The 27,987-nt window shown below is 45.2% G+C and overlaps 1 protein-coding gene across 2 annotated transcripts; it reads left to right on the top strand.

Moving 5' to 3' along the window:
- Nucleotides 1-9,801: 9,801 nt before the first annotated feature.
- LOC104559774 (gap junction beta-6 protein) lies at nucleotides 9,802-21,032 on the top strand. Of its 2 annotated transcripts, none has more exons than XM_062020418.1 (3): nucleotides 9,802-9,888; nucleotides 10,471-10,545; nucleotides 19,240-21,032. In XM_062020418.1, exon 3 carries the CDS (start codon nucleotides 19,262-19,264, stop codon nucleotides 20,051-20,053), a length of 792 nt encoding a protein of 263 aa, XP_061876402.1. In that variant the 5' UTR covers nucleotides 9,802-9,888; nucleotides 10,471-10,545; nucleotides 19,240-19,261; the 3' UTR covers nucleotides 20,054-21,032. The 2 variants fall into 2 exon arrangements, with proteins under 2 accessions (XP_061876402.1, XP_061876401.1); XM_062020417.1 differs by lacking the exon at nucleotides 9,802-9,888 and adding an exon at nucleotides 9,926-10,040.
- Nucleotides 21,033-27,987: the final 6,955 nt, after the last annotated feature.

Genomic DNA, 27,987 nt, shown 5'->3' with positions numbered 1-27,987 from the left:
CTGCTCAGCTCATACCTACGTTGCAGAGTCCAGTTTACTCAGCTTGTGTAAGGAGTGTTTTCAAAAAGCACCTCACTTTTGAGAAGCTTCTGTAAGCACATGCTGGGAATGGCTCCTGTTCAAATCCAGTAGCTGACATAGCAAAATCTTGTACTCAGTTATTACAAATCATTAATTCAAAGTCACAATCCATTTGGAGTAACTCATGGAAACTCATTGTTATTTTGCCACTGCTTGTTGAACTGCTTAGATAATAAAAATGCTTGTGAGAACAGGCAAAAACTCTTGCTCTTGGCCTAAAAGTTGTAAAGAACAAGCAAGAAGCAGCAAGTTGTGTGGGAAGAAGGAAAGAGGACATGGGAGGATAAGAGCCATAAGACCCCCGAAGACTCAGTCATGTGTACTTCATTGTGGTTAAACCCAATACTTTCTGGAAAAGCTCTTACTTGCTTTCTCATTTAATTGGTAAGATGCAAGGGAAGTAACAGAGGAATATAATATTATCTATTTTTTTTAATAGCTAATAAGGTAAAATCCCTTGCTGTGATCTGGGAGCCCAGCTCTCCCCAAGACAGAGACAACCTGTTAAGCCTGGCCCAGCTGTCTGAGGAAAGCTGGGATCTCCAGCAAAACCTGGTCCTTTCTCAGCCTGGATATCTGGGAACAAGCAACAAATTAATAGGTAACATTTCCTTCAAATCATAAGGAAAATTACTATTGGGCTTTCCATTCTGCATCAGTAAGGAGTCATTTTTTCACTCTCTGGCCAAAGATGTTAAGGAATATTTGACACATGAGGACAGCAGTGACTGCACATTTCTATGACATGGGCTTGGGACACATGCCTTTATTTATTTAGGGTTTGATTCTGCTAGCATCTAAGTAGGTAAAAACCTGCTTATGCAAATGATCCCTTTAAATTATTCTGTAGGCATACAAAAACATCCATGGCAGTCTCTCAGGTCCCCAGGGGCAGCAGGTAAAATTCCTGGATGGAGCTCTGAAGATTGCCATCAGTTGTGCCACTTCCAATAGGAAGCTAATTCATGACATTTCTTAGATATGACCATTGACAAAGTGAAAATGTCAGTGTAATAGATTATATTTGAAGCTATTTTCTTATGACTAATTCTACATCTGGAAGTGAATATGCAGCTGGAGTTATCATTACCAATTTATGGGGCAAAGTCAAAAGCCCATAAATTAACCATAATCATCCCTTTTGCCAACAGAAAGTACTGAAACACGTGTAGCAGTAAAGCAAATATATGAAAGCAGTGACATTGTGTAATTATTCAGTTTCTATACAAAGCCATGGAAGAAGAGAGCAAAGCATTTGAAGGACCTAAGTCATTCAGGAACTTTGCTGCTAAATTTTGCACATGTTCCATCTCTAAGACTACCTGTGGACCCTTACCAGCCCACATTTAAGGTTTAATTTATAGAGCCTTTCTCCTGCAGAATACGATGCACTGTTCTTTGCATAGCTGCATAAAACATTGTAAACATTTAATAGCAAATAATGCTGGAGTAAGGGAAAAAAAAAGGCAATCTTCAGAGAAAGGGCAGGGTTTTGTGTTATGCCTGGATGCTGTGAACCTGAAGAAGCTGAATTAAAGGGTTATATATATTTAATCTGTCTGGCTGAGACAGTAAGGAAAATGAGCACTTTGTGGACTTATATAGCTCTGTATTTATGTATTCTTTCCCAAATTCATGCCTCTGATTTACTGTCAAATAGGAGCAGACACAAATGATTAAACTCCTTTGCCCAAACTGATATAGATAACTGCTGTTATCTATATACAGCAGCATTCACTCAGATCTTCCAGAGATAGACTGCACACAGCTTCTCAGCTTTTGCCATCGGGGTGTTGTGTGTTGTGTGTAAGGAAGGCACAATCAAGCTAATTTAACTTTCTGTGACCTACACAGAAGCCCCTGACCTAACCCCTGAAATATTGCCTCTACGAGATGCCTCTAGCGAGGACCCTCTTGCTACTTGGAAGTTGACTTTTCAGAAGAGAGTCTAACAGTACTTTCCAAATTAGGGCTATTCAGTGATCCCTGCCCAGAGTCAGAGAAGATAATTATCAGCATGATTTAACTGGAAATTTTTTAACTCTTGAACCTACTGTGTTGACATTTGCAGATGGTATTGTTAGTATGCATGGGAGGAACAAGGCTTTTCTTTAGTGTGTATATTGAAGGTAACGTGTGTAGGATTTGGTGTTTTCAGATGGCTGTACTAATTTTAACAAAAGGTGTCCTATGATTATAAAAACCATCTGGCAGATCTAAGGAAAGATAGGAGGATGTTGTGGAAAGGGAAGTTGATAGCAAAAAAATGTTGCTGCTACTTCTTAGCATGAGGGGAGCACCTCTGGAGACATGGGGTGAAGCTACATGGCCACCCAGTTATACTGACTCCCATCAGGGAAATCCAGACACACTTCTTGTCCTCCTCCAAAATCCTGTAATCTGAAACGGACAGGACAGGAAAAAAAATAGGATGAAGAGAGAGGAAAAGTCTTCAGATTTCCACATGTGAGGGGGAAAGACCTCAGCTTTCTCACAGTGCATAACCAGTACTGCCTTTCCTGACTGCATCATGGAGAATATCTCACAATGCACTGTGCAGGAGAGCAGCATCCCATGCCTCAGCCCATTCTCCAGGTGACTGTGCCTGCACACTGGGAAAGGTGACACAGCTGTTCCAGGTGACAGGGTGACCTCTCTGAGCTACATATCACTACTTGAAAGAGAAGCATCATGTTGCCATGCAGCAAGTAACAATTCTTCCCTGCATGCAAATGCATCCAAGTGGTTATGTCTGATTTTTTGTTTGTTTCTTGGTTTGAGATAAAATCATTTGCACAAATCACTTTGTAAAAATGGGGGGAGGGGTTGTATCTCTGTCTTTCTCTTTTTATTGATCCAAAGAGGATTACATCAATGATACCAGTGAAAACCTCTGACAACCTTGCTGTGAAGTGACTTGCATGGGTTTATCTTCATTTGCATTTTCTGAAGGAAGTGCAAAGTGCTTGATTATCAGTGTTCTCCCAAACTGAGAGTCTTTGAAGTGCAAGGTGGGGCTGAAAAAGGGAACAACTTTAGGCTGCCATTAACATTTCAGAAAAGGACAAAATACTTCACACTAAATAAAGGTGTGAAGGCCATAAATACTTTCTTTATGGTCATCATCTATGTAGCTGTTGTTCTTGTCACAGGGGTGTTTTGCAAATACAAACAGAAAGTCTGATTGTGCATTGAAGGGCAATTGTCCCCATTTCTCTCCTTCTTAAGGTGTGCTCCACACTATGAAAAGCTTCAAGTATGGGATATATTTTTCATGTATCCACTTGGTGACTGGAATCACTATCAGAAGATGCCTTACCAAATGCAGAAGATGGAAGATGTCAAGAGGACATCTGACACCTGCTAATTCTAGAGATTATTTTAATGTTATTTTAATCATCATCATTAAGAAAGAAATGAAGAGTCTGTGGCCTCATCCCATTCTCATAGCTTTTTATGAGAGGTTTGGCACCAGCCTTCATGGGAACAGGGCTGGGTGTCATACTTTCACATAGCAGTAATGCGAGAGGCATTGCCAGTATCATCTGTAAAGTCAGATCCTCAGATCGCCTTTTGGAAATCAAGCAAATGAGCTGAAGCCAACAAAGTCGAGCTGAGCCTGCAAAGATGAATTCAAAGGAGGTCACTGTCATGGTTTAGCAAGGAGCTGTTTTTGCTTGGTAACAAGGGGAGCGGGTTGCAGTGAAGACCTGGTAAAGAGTTTTTGGACTCTTCCCTGGCTCCTGGATTCAGACCCACCTCCAGCCCAGCTGGGCCAATCTGGCACCTCTGCCTTCACTATTTAGGGATGGGAATTTGAAGGGCTGGCAGGAGGTGTAAGAGTGATACAAGATGGAGGTGACCATGCGGACCCCACAGTCAGAGGAGGAGGAAGGAAGGAGGAGCGCCAGACCAGAGACCCCTCTGCAAGCCGTGGTGAGAACTCAGCTGTACCCCTGCAACCCATACAGGGCCATGGCAGGACTGAGAGCCACCAGCAGCTCCGTGTGAGTGAGCCTGGATGGGCGAGGGACTGTGTGAGGAAGTGGCCATGGCACAGGCCGTGCTGGAGCCTGCCGCCGCAGAGCAGCCCCACACGAGAGGCAGAGAGGAGCTGCAGCCTTTGGGATAAATGCACGTCAGAGCAGCCTGTGCAGGGCTGCCGTGTGTGTGAGATATCCCATGGACTTGCAGGGAGGGCTGATGAGGAGCCCACCTGCCCTGAGGAGAGACAAATGGCAGAAGCCATCAGGAACAGACTGATTGAAACCCTCACTCCCTGCCCCCCTGGGCCGTTCAGGGGAGGAGGAGGTAAAAACACTGGGATCAGGGCTCTGAGCCGGGGAAGAGGGGAGGGGTGGGGAGAAGGTGGTCTTAAAAGGCTGGTCACACTCTTCATTGTTCTACCACTCTGTGTTGTTTTATTTTCATTATGTTTTGGGTTTTAAGGTTATGTTTTAGTTGATGTTGCATTAAATTATTTTCTGTTTTCTTCCCCAAGCTGAGTAGCCTGGTCTGTTTTGTCCTGAACCTTAAGGGGCAATTAAGCTCTCCTTGCCCTTGGCAATCCTCAGGTCTTTGGTACCTGAGGCAAATTGTGGTCTTTTGTTCCCTGATGGGCCTAAACCAAGACAGTCACTTACATAGGAAAGAGAACTGGACATTGCAGCAGTGGGAATGTGACTGTGTTACATTAACTAGTATACTACAGTGGACACAGAAATTTCAAAGGAAGGGAATTAATCTGGGGCAGTGAAGGAAGAAAGGAGAGCAAAGAGCCTAGATGATGCCAATCAACACAAAGCAAGGGGAGAGATCATACCTGAAATGAAGGGCAAACTGGGTACAAGCAATTAAGTAGCAGAAATGAAGGGGAAGGACAGTACTGGACAAGTGCTGCTGCCTGTGTAGGACTGCTAGGCAGAACATGATCACAAAACCCCACTACACCAAGAGCAATTTGGGGCACATGAAGCAAATGAAATGCAAAGTCTTTGGGGGAGCTCTGGAGCAGCGTTAGAGGAATTGCAGCAGGGAGGGTTACTATGGGATGCAGTGGTGAGAGCTCTAAGAGGAAAGCTGGAGGCAGGCCCAGGGCTAAAGCCATGGAAAAGCAGAGAAGGATTAGAGGATGAGTGAATGAAGCTCCTTGAGCTGGGGAAGAGCTATAGGAACAGAATGGAGAAGCCAGAAGATGTGGCTAGAGGAGATCACAGAGCAGGTCCCAGAAGAGCAGGGTGGCATAGGGGTAGGGGCAGAGGCAGACTACATAGGTCAGGAGCCACGCTTGCAGTTGGCAGCAGGAGCTTGCTTACTCAGCAAGTCAGGCAGTAATTAATTAAATCAAGTCAGGCAGTAATCAGCCAGTTAAATCAGGTAAGAGGACTCAATTAAGTTGAACTGGGGAACAATGAACTTATTACATCAAACCTGGGAACAATGATCCAATTAAATCAGCTAGAAGCCTCCATGGGTCGCTTGGGAGCCTGGGCTAAGTGCCACAGGAGTAGCAGGGACGGGATGGGACGGGACACACTCCTGCTGCAGCTGCCTGCTCTAGGAGAAAACACCACAACAGCAACCCTGCGTCACTGCTGACAGCCCTTCTTGTGCCCCTTTGCCCACAGTGAAGAAGGAGACGGCAGACTACAACTGGTCTGATGAAACATTTGTAATAAACCAAAGGGGTGGGGAGATAGAAACTGTCAGCTTCCAAATTAGCAATAGCATTGCAGAAATTACTGGGCTGCCTAAGGATGGAGAAAGCTCTGCCCTTGAAATCAAGTTGATGCTGGATATCCGGAGCTGTCAGCTTAAGAAATTAACTGAGAGGCTTTGATGGGATGATTCTATGATTTAGCCTACCCTACCAAGCACGCAGGAGAGCTACACTTTCCAATGGCATCCTGTAACTCTGTGGCTATGTACTAAAATAGCTGCCCACGTCCATTTTGAGGTAAAATGTGTAAATTACATGGAATGGCTTGAGTAAGGCTGGTCATGAATTGACAGTGCTAGGAACCATTTTCACCCCCTTTTGTTGGTCCCTCATATCATTTGAGGTTGGGCTGCTGCTTTTGTTGTGTTACTTTTTTAGTTCTCTCCTCTTTTTTTCTGCCTCCACAAGCAGGGAAGATCACTGACATCACCAAGGCACCCTAGGAAGAGAGCACTCTGTGTTTCTCTTGGGATGTTTCATTAATATCAGTTAACTGAAAATAAAAAAAAGAGAAGGTCTGTTTGATGATGAGGAGGAGACAAGAGACAGCCATCTGCCCCATTATTCAAGGAAAGTGCAATTCTAATTGTTCTGCCAGAGCACCTGTAAAAGGCCCTTGCAGGTGGGAAAAAGTACTGCTTGTCATAGCAGGACAAATGCTTGAGGAGCTGTAATGGTTAATAAACAATGATATTACACGACAATCTTTATGATACTACACATTGTCATTAAGTAATTATATCGTAAAGGAAGTGACTCTTTGCGTGTCATTTAGTTTCTGGCTAGATGAGGTCCTGGGATTTGCCAAGAGCACGTCCATCAGGGCCAACACAACCCCTGTAGGAATGTTGGTCAGTAAATTAAACTGAAAATAAAAGCTGAAGCAGCTTCCTGAGCAGCATACAAGGAAGGGGCTTGATCTGAGACATGGTATATAGTATCCGTACCAAGTATAGACCTATTGTCTCTCACTAAATGTGCCACAGGACCACATGCACTTTGAGGCACAGGACTTTTCTTTTTCCCCCTCTGAACTGCTAAATAGTCACAGGCAAAAAGAGTCTAATTAGATATGTGAAAGTTGGGAAAGGAACCAGAAATTTTCAGGAAGAAACAACTCCTGCTTCCTGTCTTGACCACAATGTTTGAGCAGTGGGCTGCCAGGAGAAAATAGAAAAGATACTTCCTGGTGGTGTGGGATTTTTTTCCTTTTTTATCTCCTCTGAATATTAATAAGACTGAGAAGTTGGATTGGCATTGTGCAAATCTTCAGTCTGACAAAATACAGGAAAATGAGTTTAAAATTTCAGTCAAAACTTCTGGTCATCTCAGACTTTGGTTTGCTTAGAGTGGTCAGGAGGAAAGCTGACCGACAGCAGTTCGTTTAAAAGGGTGCTCATGATTTAAATGCTCTTACAGGATAGTCAGCCTTGCCTGCAATTATGACGTTAAAGATGATATATGCACTACATTATGTTGTGACAACTATCTCCATTTTTTAAAAAAAATGTATTTACAAAGATATTTCTTTTGTATCTACATTATCAGGTGACATAGACTTTCTGAATCCCCTAACTTCAGTTTTCCTCTTTCTTTGTGTGTTAACAACAGACAGCTTCTTTGTTTATCCATTCCTTTCTTTTCCCCTTTAACTTAAAATTTAAGTCAACAAATGAAAGATACTCATGCACATTGTAGAGCACAGCTGCAGCTGTTACAGGAGGAGGGGCTGTCATCCTTCAATAATATTCCATAAAAATTCAATAATCAATTTACATGTATTTATTTCACATGTTCATCTAACAGCACTTCTTATATGCTGGCTACATAATACACATTCCTCACCTGTAAAAAAATAAGTACAATTTAGCTCTGATTACTAAGTAGTCAGTTACTAAAAGTATTTTCCCCCCCATAATTAAAGAAAAAAACCTTGTGATTAAAACTAGGAAACCCTTTTTCTATTCCTTAAATTTCCAGCTCTAACACATCTTATTCTATCTAGTGTCCCTTGCATCACCATTTGTAATCAAAGAGCATCATGATGTTACAGGGTCAGAGCAGCTCAACAGATGAGAGATGGAAACAATTCCTCAGCAGAGGAAAACCTGGAGCACTACTCCTTCATCTGCTGCATTCCACCGTGGTTACAGCTAAATAATGGCCAGTTCAATAATGTCTCATTTTTTTAACACTGAATATCACTAAAGACTTTTTCTTTGCTGCCAGAACTGGGTGTTTCTGCCTTGGGATGAACAGCAGGTATTTGCCTTCAACATCCTCCCAAAGGCACTGCAGTGAAGACTTGATGCAAGGCAGCTCAGAGAGGTCCACACTGTACCCGAGCCATGACTCATGTCCTTTAACAGATAGTGAGACCCATAGGATCTTGTCTCTACTAGATTTTCATAATTGTTTCTTACAGAAAAAACCCCAAACACCTCCTTTTAGTCAGTAAACAGTCCTGAAAAAACAGCACAAAGCTCGAAATCCTCTGCTGCAGCTAAATATACCCAACGTTTAAAGTATTTTTACCTTGGAATGACAGAGGCAGGACACATCTTACTTTGTCAAGGTCACTGAACCAAGGTGGAAAGTGATAGGAAAGGGAACAACACATGGGTTCCAGATGTCTTTCTTACATTCTGAGGTGGAAAGTACATTTGGATGGCAAAGTACAGATGTGCCCAGGTCTGGAGCTACCTCCTTCCCTCATACACACCATACAGATAAACCTTGAACATCATCTGAAGGCACAAGTCCCACAGAAGTCAGCCAATGCAAGAAGACAGAGGCCTCAGATATTTATTGCTTGTCTAGCTCAGTGTAGCATCATATACCTTGGGCCTGGTTCTATGATTGCTGCAGTGAACTGACTCCTGCTGCCACAAGTGCCAGATCCCCCACACATGGGATTTAACTACTCAACAGTCCAGGATAAAAGCTGACCTTGCTTTCAATGGCAGGTTGGACTAGAGGCCCCCTGAGATCCCTTCCAACATGATTTTTTTCCAATGGTCTTAACATGCAAGGGTAAGGAGGGGTGGTAGAAGAAAGATGCGTGCCACACAGACAGAGGCTAATGTTTAAACTGCAGCTGGTGGCAATTTCTTCTCTTTCAAGATTGAATTGCTTGCACTTACAAGTTTCTACTTCTTCCTCAGTGTGAGCCAATTAAGCCACTGACTTTTGCAAAAGATTTGCCCTGGGATTATTTTTATTCTAGGAAGCTGAGACAAAGTGCAGAAGCATTTATCTGGAAATCGGTTATCGTTTGAGCCCTTATAGCCCGAACAAGCACAAACACACGCATTTTTCACTCAAAGCTGCGTATTTTCTTTGGAAATTTAGTGAAGAGAATAAGAAACCATTTATTCAGTTTGATGTTCATGCATGCAAGATGGAGAATGCAGTTTTGGGCTGGGATTTTTGAACCCAAAGTAAATTGTCTCCTCAGCAACTGTATTCCTTGGAAACAGAAGACTTTCCAAAATAGGTCTTTGCACTGACAAATGTCCACAGCTCCGTGAAAGCTGGCAAGTCTGCAGGGCACTGCTGTAGCATTTCAATCACATTTTAAAACAAACCTCAAAAAGCCAAAGTACCAGCTCTTCCTTCTGTTTTTGGCCAGTAACTCCTGAGTGATTTCCAGCAGGCCTTTTTTTTTTGGCCCCAAGGCTCTTTTGAATACCTGGACTTGATAAGATTGAAAGACGACCCCATTATCTTAAACAGATATACAGTTCCTCTGAAAAAACACACATACCTACTGTTATCTTTATTTCCATTCCCCTCATGCTCCCCCTGCAGCCCCTGGGCGACGGGGCTGAACGCCCCCGGCCGCTTCCCACCGTCCCCGGGAAGGACACCAGCCCTCCCGCCCCCCGCCCGGCCTTAGTCCAGCCGTCTGGGCCTTCATTTCGATTGTTTCCCCGTGACGTTCAGAGCCCCGACGGCCACACAACCCCCCCCCCCGGGGCACAGCAGCGAGCACGGGCGCTGGCCCCGCCCCGGGCTCCCACCGCCTCCGCGGGCGGCCCGAACAGCCGGCTGGGGGCGGGCGAGGGGCGGGCTGAAAGCGGCGGCAGGTGAGTAACGAGGGACCTTAAAGCTCCGGGCGGCGAGGCAGGGACCGGCTGCTGCCCAGGCGGCGCCGGACCCGTGCTGAGCCCCGCCGTGCCTGGTCGCGGGCGTTCCCGGCAGGGTGCCGTCCCTGCGGCTGTGGGTGTCGCGGAGGCAGGTGAGAGGCGCGGCGGGCCGGGCCGGGCTGGGCTGGGCTGGGCTGGCGGTGAGGGCGGCTGTTGCGGCGCGCCCGCAGAGAGATGCGGGCCCAGTGGCGACGGAAGCCGGGGGGAGCGCGGCGGGGCCCGCCGCGGCCCGGTGTGCACCCGTGTTGTCGCCACACTTGTTGCGTCCGGAGCAGGGGCTGGGGCCAGGGCCTTCGGCAGCGCAGCTGGGGGCTGGAGCGGGGCTGCCCGCCGCGGCAAGGGAGCGGGCCGGGGCTTCCTCCCCTCGACTGGGCAGCTTCCGACTTCGCTTCCCGACCTTAAGAGTGAGGGGCAGTTCTTGGAAACTCCGCCACCGGTTTTAACTGGGAGTGCTCTTGTCGCTATGAGTTACCCATTGACTTCTAACAGTCTGTGTCTTTTAAACTCTCATTCTCCCAACAGTGCCCTGTAAGCACGTTATGCGAAGTGCCCGACCAGCTGAAGCACCGAGCAAAATAAGGGCTTCCGCAATTACAGGTAATTTGTGCCACACCTGCAGATGTTGAGAGCTGCATGAAGGTAAACAGCTTGCATCAGTAAAACTGACAGGTCGTGTGAGCATCTGATCACTTACTGGAAACATTCCTCAGAATTACAGGGGGAATGGGAAATGAGAGGCATGAGTCAGAAATACATGTAATTCTGAGCATCAGGGCTGGATATGGAATGAATACTCAAGCCCGGGGACTCAGTGTCAGGGACACATTGGGATAAGGGTAGGAGTTCTTGCCGAGCTGCCTGTAATAGCTGGTAGCTGACTATGTTCCTGGGATGTGCTGACAATGGCAGTTGTTACTGTGATTGAGCTTTCCTAGATTGAGTGTTACTTTTGCAGTCTCTTGTGTTGAAGAGTGCTTTTCTTTTTCTTCCTTCTGAATAGGAGAATTCAGTTCTTGAGTTTATACTCTGTTAGTTTTCATTATGTAGCCTGAAAGTAAGAGAATAGGCAGAGTGTTGAAAGAAGGAAGTTGCCTTTTAAGAATGCTCTTTTAAACTCATTTTTTTTGTGACTTAGGTCAATAATGAGATTGTATTTGCTGTGGCCTGTGTGAAGTGATATGAGAGTTTGGGCCCAGACTGTTTGGGATTACCACAATGTGCAGTGTGTGCCCTCAGGGGAGAGCAGAACAAAATCCTTGATTTTGTTCAAGGTGATTTTGATTTGTAGTATCACTTGCTCTCCACTGTTCATCCTGGAAACAAGGCTGTCTGCTTGACGATACTTAACTTGAAGCATGTGCATGTGACTGTTTAGTTTAGAGGACAAGGCAATGATGGGCCAGACTTCAGCCTGGAAGGAGGCATCTACATGTGTCAGCTAAACATTGCAGTGTTGTTTTATAGGTGAGTTTCCAACATGTTTGCAGAGCCATGGGGCTGTACCTCTACTGCATATGTCAGGGTTTCTTGGAGACTTAAGTGCCCAGAACTGTTAACAGTCCCATCGTTTGTAGGACTACATATCACAGAACTTAAATATGAAACAATAAAAAGGCATGAATTTAAATATTTCTCTGGAGGAATTAATTCTGTCCTGACAGGGCTAGTTCTGTCAACTTTCTGAAGCTCAGGCTTCTGACTGTTGCTGTTTTGCATCCCTTGAAGCATAACCAAGTAGATTACTTGAGCAACTTCATTTAATTTGTGCAAAACATAATTGAAAAGTAATTGTACAGTAAAAAGGGTAGAGCAGACTATGTCAGTATCTGGAAAAAAAATGCAGCACGTTGAGAGACAAGTACAAGTTTTTAATAATAATCATTGCATAAGCTCAGTTGGTACCTGTGAACAAAGGGGAAGCCTTACAAGTTGATTCTTTGTTACTCATGTGAGTAGTTCCAATGCAATCGGTTGTCCCAGACACTGCACCAAACAGATCATGGGTGGAATCTTTGTTTTTTCTTTTGGCGTTTTCCCTTGTTCAGTTCCTCACTGCTTTAAATTGTTAGCTAATGACGACCAACCTGTTATCTGAAAGGAGAATTGACTCTTGCCTGACCAAACACCGGTTTGTGTAAGGAAAAACTTGGAGGTGATGATGTATGAGGAAAGATAACATGATGTTAAAACAGAAGGAATGTGGAAAGAGAAACACCTCTCCTATTAAATGATAAAGGAAAGTTGAAAATGAGTTCTATTCCTTATCTCTTACAAATGTTTCTTCCTGCAATAGATCTTTTTAAAAAGGAAAAAGTTCCTTTTGTCTTTACATTTGATAAGAGAAATGATAACAGAATACACACCCAAGAAAGCGGCGCTACAGTATAAAATCTTGGTGTTTATAAGTTTACTTTGAATTTCCAAAAGGGTACGACTTCTGCCTGTGTGTGAAAGATACAGTGAGTTGCCAATTTTGTAGGGGATGTTACATTGAAATGGGAGTGGGCAGATTTGCAGAGGGGATGTAGATGTTTGCTGAAGTCTGGGAGGGAGTAAATAGGCATTAAATAATTGCTTAAAATAAACAGAGAAATAACTGAAAAGTTGGTGTTTTCATGACGGCTAGCAGGGCACAGTGTGTATAAAACTTTGTCTTAGAATATGGGAAACAGGAGCCTTGAGTCAGTGAGGACACAGTCCTTGGGACTCTGACTTTCTTTCAAAGCAAGAGATTTTAAGAGCACATTTTGAAAGAAAGGCTTAGCGGGGGTGGAAATGGCTGACAGGCTGAATTCTTGTAGGACTTGTGCTGTCTTGTTATGCCTTCATGTCTGGCTGGCACTTCAGATTTCTTGTTTTCCACAGGAGGAGAGAATTTTGTGCAGAGATGTTCTGGAGGGTGGCAATCCTCCATTTCCAGTAAAATTGGTACAAGTATTTCCAGATATGCTTGGAAAATGGTTTAGAACTTGTGTAGGAGCATGAATATGGGACAGTCATAAGGGGATGGTAGAACTGAACCCTTAATGCTGTTGATATTTAACTAGCATACTTCTTAACATTTAACTGCAAGCATACTGGGGTCCTAATCTGTTGTGTTAAAGGCTGAAACTAAGTTTCACACTGGGTTTCCTTAGAGCAGAGAATGTCTCCTGTTTTTGTAAACTTGAGTAGAGGAAAGGTACAATGCTTGCAGTGTTCAGACCTGCAATTGGCAGAGGTTTCCTGTTCCTGATTATTCTTTGCCTGTTCTGGTGTCAAATCAGATACACTGTAATCCCTCTGTCATGGCTCTTCTGTTCTCCAGTTTCCCTGTGATCTGAAGATAGGTGTTCAGAGTTTAAAAGCCACTAGAAAGAAATGCATAGGCCTTTGTGTTTAAGACTGCTCTTTTGATCTTTATTCAGCTTTGTAGGACAGAGGTAGGATTGTTGATGTTTCAGGGTATTCCAGTTGCATGGTCCTTGAAGTTCCTAATACATGGTGCTAAAATTAGAATAGCTGGAAGCTGCCTATAATGGTGAAAACTGACAAAATCTAAGTTCAAAGCTGCATCATCTTAGAGTTTGAACTCTGTTAAAGCTATAGCAGTGCAGAGTGCTGTATTGTTTTTCAGGTAGCTGGAATGTCCTGGATGGTAGAATTCAAGCTCTGTACTTCCAACTTTGAACTCCTACTTATCTGTCTTGGTCCACTGATAACAAAGTAGAAGCCTGTGAAGCCTGTAATTGTAGTTGAGCATTTCAGAACAGCCCTAGAGATGGTGAGATTTTGTTATCCCCTGTTTAATGTCTGGGAAACTGAGGTGTGGGAGAGGCTGACAGGTAGGAAGCCTGAAAGAGTTAGCAAGTAATTGCTGTAACCTGTATGCCACCCTTTCTTGGTGAGCTAAAAAGGAAGCTGTTAGTCTGTATTTACTAGAAGCTTCAGTCCTGGCAATGCTGCTGTTCTTGCTGTACAGTACCAGAACTAACTCAGAGGAAGAACAAAATCTGTACGTTGGCAACTAAGTGTTTGCTGGTTTTGCTTAGCAGTAAACTAGAGTCCAGGTTGGCAGGGTGGATGTATGCCCCTGAAATCCAGACTTATTTGTTCTTCAAACACCACAGACAGCTCTAAGACCTCTCAAGGCTGTTACCCCTGTAGGAGCCAGTGCTCCCAGCGAGACTGCTTAGACCAAGACTTGAAGAGAGAGGTTCTTTCAGCAGGGCCCTTAGATGCATGCAGGATCTCACCACTGTGTCAAGTTGGGTTGTGAAATTATTTTGGTAGTGATCCTGGGTCTAATGCACTGTGGATGTTCTAAAGCTTTTCTGTGGTAGAAATTCTGCATTAGAGCTGTCATTCTGGGGTACCTTTGTCCCCAGCTGGGGAATGGGGAGGGGCACTCTGGACCAGTGCCTTCTTGATTAAAATATTATCTTGGTTAATGCATTCCCACATGGGATAAAGTGACTCTTGTCTTTACAGGCTAATGATCTTGTATCAGTATCTGGAGGTACTACTGGAAGTGGTAAAGTGTCACACCAAACTAGGAAGTCTAGGCATGCCCTGTACTAAAAATGTGATAGGAGTGGAGGCATCAGGAGCACCCTCTATATTTCTGTGTGATTCTAGTAGGATAAATAAATTGGTATCTAATTTGTAGATGTGGGGAGGAGGATATAACCTTGTTTTGAATTTATACATAAATTAGCATACTGAGGACTTCTTTACTGGAACTCCTAGGTGTTCCTATAGCATAAATATTGTAATACTTGCTAATGTCTTACCCATGGTGGTGCTTGCTACTGTAGGATATTGCCAAGCATCAGAAATATGGGAAAGTAATATATCTTCTGTTGGTTTTAGTTTCACTACATTCTAGTTGTGGTTTGAAGCTGTGGATTTAACCATTGAGCAATGACTTCCCAGTGTAACAACCTTTAATAGAGTGAAAAAAGTCTTAATGAGCTGTACTCCAACACAGGAGTTCAGTGATAATTGTTGTGAATTACCCAGGGATTTTCACTGGGTGTATGCACCACGCTGTGATTGAAGTTTAATGTAGGCTTACAGGAGCTAGCTTTAAAGTAAAAGGCAGTTTAGCCATGGCAGCATGAAGCCCAAGACGCTGCCCAGAAGCTGGAGAACTACAGAAATAGTTAAGCTGTAGTTCTTCTCTTGCTGTTTTCTAGCCTACTACTGAAATGACAGAATAACAAACAAAACAATTGGGTGGTGTGTGAACTCCCAAAATACAAACCCAAACCAAAACACCTGCTTATGTGCATCTCCACATTTTGTGTGATCCTATAGAGCCATTTCCCTCATAACTTAACGTCTCAGTGGAGCATGGTGATCTGTTAAGTTGGTTTTTAAACCCTATTCTAACAGCCATATACTATCATGATCCTTTGGTTGTTGAAATGGAACAGGTGGTTCATCTGTTAAGAGAACAAAGATTTATGCTGAGCTTGGAAAGGCTTATTTTAATGCTTAGTGCTTTTTTTTTTTTGAGGAAATGTAACACTTAAAACATACTATTTTCCAATATTAGAGTGGGTTCTAAATGCTCAATTACTCAACCTCACTGACTTCCACTAGCTTACCTTCTTCCCAACCTCTTGCTTTATAACCAGTGCCCATCCCCATTTCTACTTTGTTTTTTTTCCCAAAAACATCACCTAAGCTTCCATGTCTAACTTATTCTTGTACTGTGCTGTACTTCTGAGACCAGCCAAGCAGCTAAGTCATTGCCTGCCTACATCCTGTTACTTCTATAGGCATTTATCTGGATTTGCTCACACAGTAGTAGTGTCTGGAGTAGCTCTATGAGAGTAAGAGTTATCATTAAAGGGAAGTAGCTTCCCTGTTTTCTCTTCAGCAGGACAGTTAATATTTTACTTGCTAGTGTAAATGTGTTAAAAGCTGAGTCTGAAAGAAAGATGAGTCAACCTAGCTTTTGACTAAGTTGTGAGTAAAGGAGCCATCACATCAAGACAGATAACCCAAACTTGATGTTTAGCTGGAGCAGTCTGCACTGATGGCTGAATAATGTGAAGGACTATACTCAGTTAACTGAAGTTCTACTTGGGTCACTATTGGAGAGAGATGAGCACTTCAGCAGTCTCTGAATTGCCTTCCATAGATCCTCTGAGTTGCATTGAGAGCTGTTTAAAGCCACTTAGTTGCAAATGCAGGGGGGCAAAGTATTTGGATGGATTTTAGGCTGCCTGAGTATGGCCCTACAATCTTAACTGTCCCACTCTTCAGGGAGAAGATACTGAGACTTTACTGGTATCAGATTAGTGACTGTATTGCTCTCTGGAGTGTTCCATAAGTCCTGTGACTTTCCAACAGCATAAAACCAGGACTGAGAATCCATGAGAGTACAGCGAGGAGGGGCAAAGGTCAATGGCTAGTTTGGCAAGCAGCAGGAAGAATAGAGAATGGTGTTGGGGGAGCTGAAGAGATAGCTGGAGGATTTGGAAAGGCAGGGATAAGGGTGAAGGGGGGAGGGTTTGGGCAGATATGAAAGACAAAGGACTTCTTGGGAAGGGGAGAAAGTGTCACTGGAAAACTTGTAGCAAAAGGCTGCCTCTCCAAAGTGTGGTGGCTTTTTCTGTGTTGACCCTGATACAGACATGCTTTTGCTAGAATTGAAGCATTGTGTTTTGACTCAAGTACAATATAATCCGAAAGGAGATAGAGCAAGTGAGATGAGTATAACTTCAGGATGTATGGTCCTCAGCAGCAAAGCTTTGCCAGCCCCTTCCCCACTGACTGCTTGTCCTTAACCATGCCCTACAATTTGTTTGTGCTTTTCAGATGCTTTGTGGGTCTGTGCTGTAAAGCAGGCTGCTGAAGCTGACTTGTTTTTTAAAGTAACCCAACATAGTAGTATTGGGAATAACCTTTGGACAAGTCACCTGATTTATAATACACCCTGACAAAGTTGCAGGAGATGGAGAGCTGCAGTGTGACTTCAGGAGCAAACAGTGGTGCAGAAGCATCTTGAGCAACTTTGTGGTTGAAGACAAGGTACTCTTTAACTACACCCTGAGGCACTCCCATTTGGAATCCCCTTCTGCACAGGAGGGACAGGAAGGAGTGATTGCATGTGGGAACAAAAGCCGGCAAAGTTGTGGTAAGGAAGGCAGCAGTATTGGTGTACAGTGAGAGGTGAAGGGTGAGAAATGGGTCTTGTGGGGAGGGCATGCCCAGGTTCCTCTTCTCAGCCTTTCCCACTGCAAGGAGATGGCTGACAGGCAGGGAGGAGAAGGAACAATGAGAGAAGAAATGCAAGGAGTGTGTTGGAATTAAAGGCTGGGTGCGTGATGTAATGCCACGGTTTACATGCTGCCAATCTTCTACATGATTTATTTTCAGGTGTGTATAAGTAGTTCTAGTCATAATGTTTAGTTGTAGTGTCATTTTATAGGTAGTGTAATTGCAAAGTGTGTGTGACAGTAACAGAACACTAATAAAAACACTAACAGAGTTGTAAATAGTTTCAAACCATTCCTTCATTTAACATACGGTCACCTCCAAAGCAAAGTCTGAAAGAGAGGCTGGTCTGATGAAAAATCAGATGGCCAAAAGAGGGGTGGAAACAAACATTTGAAAATCTGGCTACTATGTTTAAGTGTCTCTGGTATCAAGGGCCTTTTCAGCACCCTCATAGGGCTGTTAACCTACAGAGACTTCCTCTGTATGCTAAAGAGAAAGAACCTTTTTATCTTGGACTGTTTTCAGACTGACACAGAGATGGTAGCCCACATAGATTCTGCCTCCTGAAGGAGGATGGAGTTGGAGAGAACCTAAAGAAAAATGTCCAAATTAAATCTTGGGTCCTTCCTTGGTTTTCACCTCCTGAAGTAAAACCCCACACAGCTGTCCCCCGTGATCCCAGGGAAAGGTAACAAAGGGATATTGCACTTAACATTCCAGTAAATCAAGTTAAAAAATAACTTTGCATTCATACAACAATCAAATGTCCTAATTTTCCTAGAGCTGTTGTTTACTTTGACTGATGTTCTGTATTATCACCTGTGACTTACTGATTATACATAATTCTGCTGTAAAGCAGGAAAGTTTTGGACATTACTCAGAATGGGAGTGTGACGAGGAAGATGACTGCAAAGAAAGGTCTTCATTTTCTTCCTCATGCAGTGTGACCCAGCTCAGTTAGGAAAGCCTTAAGTATGTCATGTGATGGCCATTGCACCAGTGGCTGCTCTTCTCTAGAAACATTGACATTGTGACTTTGCTTATTGGTGCCCTGTGCTGTAAATGCCGAAAGAGGTGATCTCTGTGAGCATTTTTAGAGAATCCTGGCTGGCAGGCACAAGAAATGCTGGTTTCTTGAATTTGGAGTAGCTTGCAAACCAACTTTCTGTAAATTCCTCTGCAGTGGAGGTGGGGGGAAGGGGTGGGTTGGCTGAGCTGTTGTTCTTGGAAGCTGAGCAAATGCAATTGTCTGTTCCTGGGAAGGTATTTTGGAGATAAAGGTGCAGTCCTTTAACTCAATACAGTCATAATACTCTGGAGAAGTCTCTGGGCTGCTGCTGGCCTGTCTGGACTCTTCCAGTGTTGCTTTTGGAATTCTTCCAACCTCTGTAGGGTCAACCCTATTCTAGGAGTAATGCAATCAGTGTTACAAGGCATTGGCACTGAAGGAGTCTGTCTAGTTACCCTAGGCTCACTTTGGATTTAGTGGAGAGAAATGCAGTTTTGGGGTGAATCTTTTTAAGCAGTGGTTTTAAACATCCAACTGGAGATGGGTAGTAGCCAAGACTTCACCTTTATTGCCTTAAGCTATTGTGGAGTTTGCTCAACTAACAATACAGAGCCCTACAGTCACATTTTTAAAATTTGTGAATGAAAGTTATCCAGACCTGCTCTTGGAAGGTGCAGAACATCAGCAGCAGTTCCTCAAGGTCTGTTTTACTGCTGGAATGAACTCCTGAAAACATTGTTCACACTCTAAAGCTAAGGATGAGCTAACTTGGCTGAATTTATATAGGAAATCTAGCTAACTACTTACTATAACCAACCTTACTCTTGGCAAAGACACTTAAGTCTCTTAATGTGCTACCATGTGTGATCAAGTAAGTAATATAACCTGCTGCTCTGTGATTGGATTGTCCGTGTCTGCTTACAGGTGAGCCCACCATGGCAACAAAATGTTTCCACAGCCAATGGATATGCTGCAGTTATATGATCATGCCTTTATGTTCTACCACATGCTCGATGGTATTTGTTTCCCATCTTGACTAATCTCAGTTTTGTTTATTTGTCTTGTCTTAGATCAGAGGATTAAAACAAGACAATGGATTGGGGAGCTCTGCATACCATTTTAGGAGGTGTAAACAAGCACTCCACCAGCATCGGGAAGATATGGCTCACGGTCCTGTTCATTTTCCGTATCATGATCCTCGTCGTGGCTGCAGAGAAAGTCTGGGGAGACGAGCAAGATGACTTTATCTGCAACACTCTGCAGCCTGGTTGCAAGAATGTTTGCTATGATCACTTCTTCCCCATCTCTCACATCCGCCTGTGGGCCCTGCAGCTGATCTTCGTCTCCACGCCAGCGCTGCTGGTGGCCATGCACGTGGCTTACAGGAGGCACGAGAAGAAAAGGCAGTTCAGGAAGGGAGATGAGAAATGTGAGTTTAAAGACGTTGAAGAAATCCGAAGGCAGCGGTTCCACATCGAGGGCACCTTGTGGTGGACGTACACCAGCAGCATCTTCTTCAGGCTGGTCTTCGAGGCAGTCTTCATGTACGCTTTCTACTTCATGTACGATGGCTTCCAGATGCCGCGCCTGATGAAGTGCAACGCCTGGCCCTGCCCCAACACGGTGGACTGCTTTGTGTCTCGGCCCACTGAAAAGACAGTCTTCACTATCTTCATGATTGCTGTGTCCAGCATCTGCATCCTTTTAAATGTGGCCGAATTGTGTTACTTGCTGACAAAATTTTTCCTCAGAAAGTCTAGAAAAGCTGGAAATTCAAAACATCACCCCAACCATGAGAATAAGGAAGAAACCAAACAAAATGAAATGAACGAGTTAATATCTGATACCTGTCAGAACACAGTTATAGGATTTTCAAGTAGCTAAGGTGGTGTCAGTGCTGGGGCCTCGCTCTTTTTGGAGTGAATGTTCATTGTTTAAAGGCTGCATTGTTATATGAAACAATTTAAGTTGGTTGATACTTTGATAGGCAGCATCAAGTGTCAACTATGCACATGTGTGAAAGTCAGGGCAGCCTAAACATGGGAAAACTGTGAAGATTAAATAGGAAAATGTATCTTCTATGAGTACCCTTACAGGCTGACTGTGACAAGTGAGAAACACTACTGCCTTCATGCTGACACAGCTGAAAACTATATGCAACAGGAGTAAGAACAAAAATTCTTTCCAAGCTAGATATTCTAGTATTACAAGATGTTTTTTACTAGTGATAGTTTTTACTTGTGAATTGAAAATTAAACTATTTTTCTAAAATCTAAGATTCCATGTTATATAACATGTTTATAGTATACAACCCAGTGTGGCTTTTTTTCTTAGCCAGGCCTATACCCCATAATATCATATTCATAGAGAGAAAACAGTGCTAGGCTACTTCTTTAAGCTTTGCAAATGCTGCTTGAGTCTGGACAAGTAGCTTGAGATGCACATTGCTGTCTGAAGGGGCAGCTGTGTGAACACCTACCGTGTGTCCTGTGGATAATGAGGGTAGCAAAGTCCCAAGTGCAGAGTTATGCCTAAAACCAGTGTGATAACACACATTTAGCCTAAGTAAACTTGCTTTAAACACCTATCTGACCTGGTAATCTTGTCGATCTTTTAACTGCTTACTACCAGTTTCATAGTAACATACGTATTGTAAATGTTTCTTTCTCTAGTGCATTTGTTGTGTTTGTTTCTTTATGCTATATCACATCATGGAACTTTTTGTTTTGATTTGTTTGCTTTTTTTTGCGGTAAACTGATGGTGCTGTTAAGAAATGAGGGGCTCTGTGGTTTGAAGGAGATGGAAGAGTGTCACTGGAAAGGGAACAAGTCTTCTGAATAAAAGGCAAACACTTTAACCTTTCTCAATGAAGTGAGAGTCTGTATGTGAATGCTAGTGAGACCTTCAACAGGACAAGTGCTTATGAAACCATCTTTTACAGTAGGGGCTTGAAATCCAAAGTGCACATGGTCTGTACACAGCCCTCAGTCCCAGGTGGAGCACTGATGCCCTGTTTCTTGTCCTTACTCTGATGGTGGAGGTGTGCATGTAAATCCCGTGTGTGCTCCTGGGAGGGGTGTGCTGTGGGAAGTGGGATCCTGCAGGTCAGGGGTAGGTATAGTACCAGACCCCATCTGTAGTCTGGTGTCTGTTTCCTATTTTGGATCACTCCTCGCAACAACGTGACAGATGCCCTGACCTCAGCAGGTTTTTTGTTGTTTTTACAGCAGTGCAAAGAGATTAGCTGCTCTTTCAAGTGCTGTAATGAAGAGCAGGTATCCCTAGGAGTAGAGATTACACTGTGGTTTTTCCTCCTGTTGTATCACACTTTTTACAGGTGCCAGCACAGCTTTGTGCCCCATGCTGCTAGTGGCTTTGGGTGGGCTGGTTGGTTTATGTGTGGCCAGTAAAGCCCTAACAGTCTGCAGGCATAAGCACAGGAAAGAAAATGCCTAGAGTCAGCTTTGCCGCTGCATGGGGGCCTGAGCTGAACCCTGTCATTTATCTGTTCTCTTCTGATGGCAAACTCCTGATCTTTCCTGCCTCCACTGCACATTTTCTTTAATTACTGTTGTGAAAAGAAATTGCTGCTAGTCTTCTGGAAAAAATATACACAAACCTGCACACCAGACCAGCTGTGCTTGTGATGTTCTTTCTGCAGACTGAAAATACAAGCAGAAGGGAGCAGTGCCATGAGGGCTTGCCTTTGTAGGCTGTGTCTCCATCTCCAGGCTCCTCCACCTCTTGCTATGGTGATGGTTTAAACCTTTACTTACTGGGCTGCTCCCTAGGGGTCAGGATGGTGGATGCACAGGCTGTACCTCACCTGATCACTACCCAGAGGGGCCAGAGGCCTGGTGGTGTGCTGGTCCTAGGGCAGGGGCCACAGCTATTTCCCTTCCACAACTGTTTCCCAGAACAACTTGTGCTGTGGACTTTATCCAAGGCACGCTGTGAATCACCATATAGGGAATAGGAATGGAGATCAGTTAATGATTATGTCTGATTGTGTATCACCACTCAGTGATCAAATTTAAATAGTGCTACACTGAATGTCAATCAACCTGGAAAACAAGTGACTTCTGTCACTGCCTAGGAAAAGCCCCTGGCAGTTTTGTGCCCTCTAAATAATCGTCATCTCCAGTTAGGCTGTAGTAGATGGCATCAGGAGGAACAGGCAGCTTTCAGTGTCTGGTTTCTCCAAGTCACCTTCCTAAGCAGGGGAGGTAGCAGTGTTTGGCAGGCTAGAAGTTAACCTTTTTTGCAGGGAAAAGCTGAGCTGCTTATCTTGGTTTCAAACCTTCTCCTTTATCTTCATAAGCTGACTGGGGCTACTCTGAACTACAGAGCACACCCACTCCCAGCCCTTCTCTCTGCTGCCCTTGCTCCTGCCCTGGAGCTATTCCCAAGGCAGAGGGTCTCCTCCAAATCTCTGACCCACCAGTGACCAGCAGTCTGTGCTATGCCAGCACCACCATCATCCTGTGGCAGTTTATCCAGTTTCTCTGATGCTAGCTGGCTTGTCTGTGCCCATCCCTGCTGGGTCTTCCTACCCTCTGATTTCCCCTTTGTTACGCCTGGGGCAGAGATTGCTTAAATTAGCTGTGATGCAATTCAGAGCCACTGGAAAAGCTCTTGCAAATTCCTCACCCTGCCTCCTTCTTCACATCAAACAGGCAGGAGCCCTGACCATGTCAGGTGCAGCAACAGCATCGCAGGAGGGCTCTGCTCCCATTACACACAGCAGTCCTTGACCCCAGCACCACAGCACGCCCTCCTCCATCCCTCATTCTTCTCCTCAGCCTGGCTCCACTGCAATTTTGGCTTTGTTTTTTTCATTGACCTAAGCCCTTCCCAGCAACTCTGCATGCCAAAGCTCTTAAGCAAATGAGACCAGTTATGGGATGGCCTGAATCCCCTCTGCTACCTTTGCATAGTTAGGCTGCATATCCTACCCTACCCCAACCCAGATCTTGTGTCTGCCAGCCTTTTGCTGCACAATCTCAGCACATCCACCTGTGCCAGCCCCACTGCTGAGTGGTGTGTGTGGGCAGCCTCTGTGTGCCATGCTGTGCCGTGCCATCCTGTGCTGTGCCATGCCATGCCAGCCCAGTGCCTCACCCACCTCTTCTGGGATGTTGTGATGGAAAGCACCAGCACAGCCGATGCCAGACACACCTCTCCTCCCAGTTGCCTGTTATGTTCTTCTGTTAACACTGGCAACCTTTGCTTCCCTTACTGAACCAAGGCTTGGCTACAGTGTTCCTGAAATAAATCTGTTTCACAGAATCATAAATTGATTTGGGTTGGATGGGACCTTTAAAGTCCATCGAGTCCACCCCCCCTGCAATGAGCAGGGACATCTTCAACTAGATCACTTTGCTTAGTGCCTCACCCGACCTGACCTTGAATGTTTCCAGGGATGAGGCATCTACTACCTCTGTGGGAAACCTGTGCCAGTGTTTCACCATCCTCCCTCATTGCAAAAAATTTCTTCAGTGTATCTAATCTAAATATGGTTTCTTTTACAGAATCACAGAACCTTAAGTGTTGGAAGGGACCTCAAAAGATCACCCATTGCAACCCCCCTGCAGGACCACCTAGAGCAGGTCACACAGGAACTCGTCCAGGTGGGTTTTGAATGTCCCCAGAGAAGGAGACTCCACAACCCATCCAGGCAGCCTGTTCCAGTGTTTCCTCATCCTCACGGTGAAGAAATTCTTCCTTGTACTTCTTTGGAATTATAGTTTAAAAGTGTTGTCATTTGTCATATCGCTACAGGCTCTGATAAAGTTTGCCCCCATCCTTCTGATAAGCCTCCTTTAAGTACTGAAAGGCCACAATAAGGTCTCCCCAGAGTTTCCCTTCTCCAGGCTGAACTGTCTCAACTCTCAGCTTTTCCTCACAGCAGAGGTGTGTCAGTCCTCTGACCATTTTTGTGGCCTCTGGACCCACTCCACCAAGTTGATGTCTTTCCTGTGCTGAAGGCCCCACAGCTGGATACAGCACTGCAGGTGGGGTCTCACCAGAGCAGAGCAGAGAGGCAGAATCCCCTCTCTCACTCTGCTGCCCATGCTGCTTTTGGTGCAGCCCAGAGTAGAGTTGGTGTTCTGGGCTGTGAGTGCACATTGCTGGCTCATGTCCAGCTTTTCATCCTACAGTACCCCCAAGTCCTTCTCCGCAGGACTGCTCTCAACCTCTTCAGCCCTCAATCTGTATTGATACCAGAGGTTGTTCTGACCGAGGTGCAGAACCTTGCACTTGGCTTTGCTGAACCTCAGGAGGTTCACATGGACCCATTTCTTCAGCTTGCCCAGTTCCTTCTGGATGGCATCCCATCCCTCAGGTGTGTCAGCTGCATCACTCAGCTTGATGTCTCCTGCAAATTTGCTGAGGGTGCACCTGATCCCATTGTTCATGTCTGATGAAGACATCAAACAGTACTGGTCCCAATACAGGTTTCCCCTGAGGAACACTACTTGTCACCAGTCTCCATCTGGACCTTGAACCATTGACCACTACCCTCTGGATTCAACCATCCAAGTAATTGCTCATCCACCAAGCAGCCCATGTATCAAACCCATACCTCTCTAATTTAGAGAGGGATGTTGTGGGGGACTGTGTTAAAGACCTTACAGAATTCCAGATAGACAACATCCATGGCCTTTCCCGTATCTACTGACATAGCCACTCCATCAGAGAAGGCTAATAGGTTGGTCAGGCAGGACTTGGTGAAGCTATGTTGGCTGTCTCGGATTGCTTCCCTGTCCTCCAGGTGCCTTAGCATAGATCCTAGGAGGATCTGTTCCATGATCTTCCCAGGCACAGAGAGGAGGCCAACAGGTCAATAGCTCTCAGGGTTCTGCTTTCTACCCTTGTGTGTGATTTCTGTTCTTTGTAAGGTAGCACACATTGCTCTGCTGCTGCTTCCCACTGCGGTGGCCATGGCACAGCAAGATGAAGAGGTGCCCAGCAGCCAGCCTGAGAGGAGAGTCGCTGTGGCATATATTTGACTGACGATCTCTCACAGCTCAGCTTTTAGCTCATAGACTGTGTTTATTGATTTACAGCAAAGGGAGTATCTGGGGACTTGGGTTAAGTGTGATCATGGTGCTTCATATCTTTATTATCCAGTGCTTGCTGAGCTGCTCTTGCCACAGTGGGAAGGCAGAGGCGCAGGCATTTGAGAGTTCTCCATGCACGTTTGAGTTGTTTGGTGTGCAGGCATCACGGACAATTTTTTGCTGTGCTCTCAGGAGCCTCTGAAGCCAGAGGGCTTGTTAGATCCTAGATCCTACACCATACTCTAGTCTCACTCAGGTGAACCCACGGGCAGAGACCACCTCCACCTCAGCAAATGTCCTTGTAGAGACTTGGCACTGATGACAGCCATGCAAGCCCTGTCCTTGTGGCAGCGTTTCCCCTGCCAGAGGCAGCCCCTGTACCCACCTCCCTGCACAGCCCTGCATCATCAGGCTTGGAGTGCTCAGGTTAGGTTCTCCTTTCATAGAAGCAAAAAATTGACTAGCTTCACCAAAATGGATGGGGTGAGGTGTAAATAGCACTTTTGCAATTTCCCACCTACTTGGCCCTGTGCCCTTGGTGCCAGTGGTGGAGCATGACCGGTTCTCCGGCATGCACACACGGCTCGGGTGGGTTCCTTAGCACAGAGGCACCCAAGGCTTTGGCTGACACGCAGACCAAGGGGTAGGTGGGTCTGTGGGAGGAGGAGACAGGGAGGGGTTCTTGCAGAGTCCTGACTCAGCTGTCAAGTCCTAGCAAAGGCCCCAGTCAGCACCCTGCTTCATCCTTGCCAAGAGGCACTTGGACAGGAGTGCCTCTCCCTGCATCTTGTCACCACCTGGCTACCCCTGCCTGAGCTGCTGGGTCATGCATCCAGGCCAGAATTTCTACTTCAGCCTCCCCCCACCCATCAGTGCTGTGAAAAATCATGTTAGCTCTTTCTGCAAGCTTGCAGATTTCAGGGCTGGATCCAAAGCTTCTCACTGTCACTCTGCAAATCCCTGTTGACTCCAGTGGGCTCGGGCCAGACCTGTAGGAAGGGTGTAACTTTATAATCACTGCAATACCACTGAGCCACTTTCCGCACAGCCCTTTTGCAACATCAAGTCCCATTTCACCCAGCAGCAATGACCTCCTCTCAGCAGATCTGCAAACCAGGTAAATAATTCCCCTTTGGGATTGTGCCCACCCACTGCTGCCTCAGTGCCATGCAGGCACAAGTGCCCACACTGACTTCTTGTCCTGCTCTCACAACCATTTTAGCTGCTTCCAGTGATTTGCTGCTGGCAGCAGGAAAGAGTTTATTATATAGAGAAGGAGCGGGAGAGCTCATAGAATCATAGAATGGTAGGGGTTGGAAGGGACCTTTAGAGATCATCTACTCCACCCCCCTGCAGAAGCGAGTCAACCTAGGTAGGGTCACATAGGAACGTGTCCAGGCGGGTCTTGAAAACCTCCAAGAAAGGAGACTCCACACCCTCTCTGGGCAGCCTGTGCCTGAGTTCCCTCACCTGAACAGTGAAATAGGTTTGGTACCAGGAGAAATTAAATTAGTGAGGATTCCACTATGGGTTTGATTATACAAAAAGGTCACACCACACCACTCTGGACAGTAAATAGCATAACCAGCTCTGCCCCTGAGTCTGAAGGAGGAAAAATGGCCTAATTCACAAGTGTCAGGAGTTCTGGTGGGTCAGGAGCTGTCACAGTGTACAACTTTCCTGCTTTACTGATCTTACCAAACTCCTCTGATTCGTGGCCTTGCACACAAGTAAACAGCTACCCAACATCCAACCCAACAGATAAGAAAAGCCCTCAGATTTGTTACGAGCCAAACCATTTTAGTGTGACATGCTTGCCTTCTGGCATGGAGCTGGAAGGTGTGCCAGAGGTGAGCGGTGGTGGCCAGAGACACCTCTCCATTTCTTGGTCACAGTAAGGAAAAAAAAGGGAAACTGACAAGAGTAAGTTTTTCACTTGTCACAGACACATGAAACTGACAACCTGGAACCACATTGCCTGTGTGATATTTCATAGGGATTAAGGATGAAAGGGAAATACTGCATAACTGAGATTTCCCTCCTTACAGCCAAGAGTAATAACAAGGAGCCCAAGTTTATCGTCGTGTTTATCCATTGCTTGCTGCAAAACAGAAAGTCACACTGGGGCTTCTTCCAGAGGGAGCGCCCGCCCTGCCAAACGGCTGCCCGCACCTTCTCCCGCCAGCGTTTCCCCTCTTCTTCCCCACCCTGAAAGGGGCGGCCTGGAGAGACGCCCTTTCTGCCCCTTCCTCCCCCAGCAACACCAAAAAGAGGAGCTGTGGGTGAACTTGAAGGTCATAGTGAATTTAAGTGCCTGGAGGGCTGGGTGGCAGCTGGGTGGGGGCTTGCTTTATTGCATATGTCTGAGATGTATTTAAATCCTGCCAAGTACCTCAATAGTCTCTTGGAACTAGTCCCAAAACCTATCTAACCCCTTTATCACTGCGTAGGATAAACCTTGACTAGCAACCAAAGATTTTGGCAGTCACAAACATGGCAACAGCTATTCGTGACCCGAAAAGAACTCTTCAGACCCACCTCTGCCTCTGGAGATGGAGCCAAAGGAAGACACTGCTGCAGGTCCCTGGCCCAAATGGTCTTGTGACATTGCCTGGTTCGCACATGATTCACCAGTTTAATTTACTCCTCAGTAAGCTAACTCTCACTATTGTTTTGTTTGGGTTTGGGGTTTTTGTGTTTGGGTTTGTTTTGATTTTTAACAGTTGTGGTATTAAATGGCCTCCTTCACCAAA

Source organism: Colius striatus, chromosome 1 (genome assembly GCF_028858725.1).
Source record: "Colius striatus isolate bColStr4 chromosome 1, bColStr4.1.hap1, whole genome shotgun sequence".
NCBI lineage: Eukaryota > Metazoa > Chordata > Aves > Coliiformes > Coliidae > Colius > Colius striatus.
Note: the sequence above shows the minus strand (reverse complement) of the source record. Positions and strands in the feature narration are given on the sequence as shown.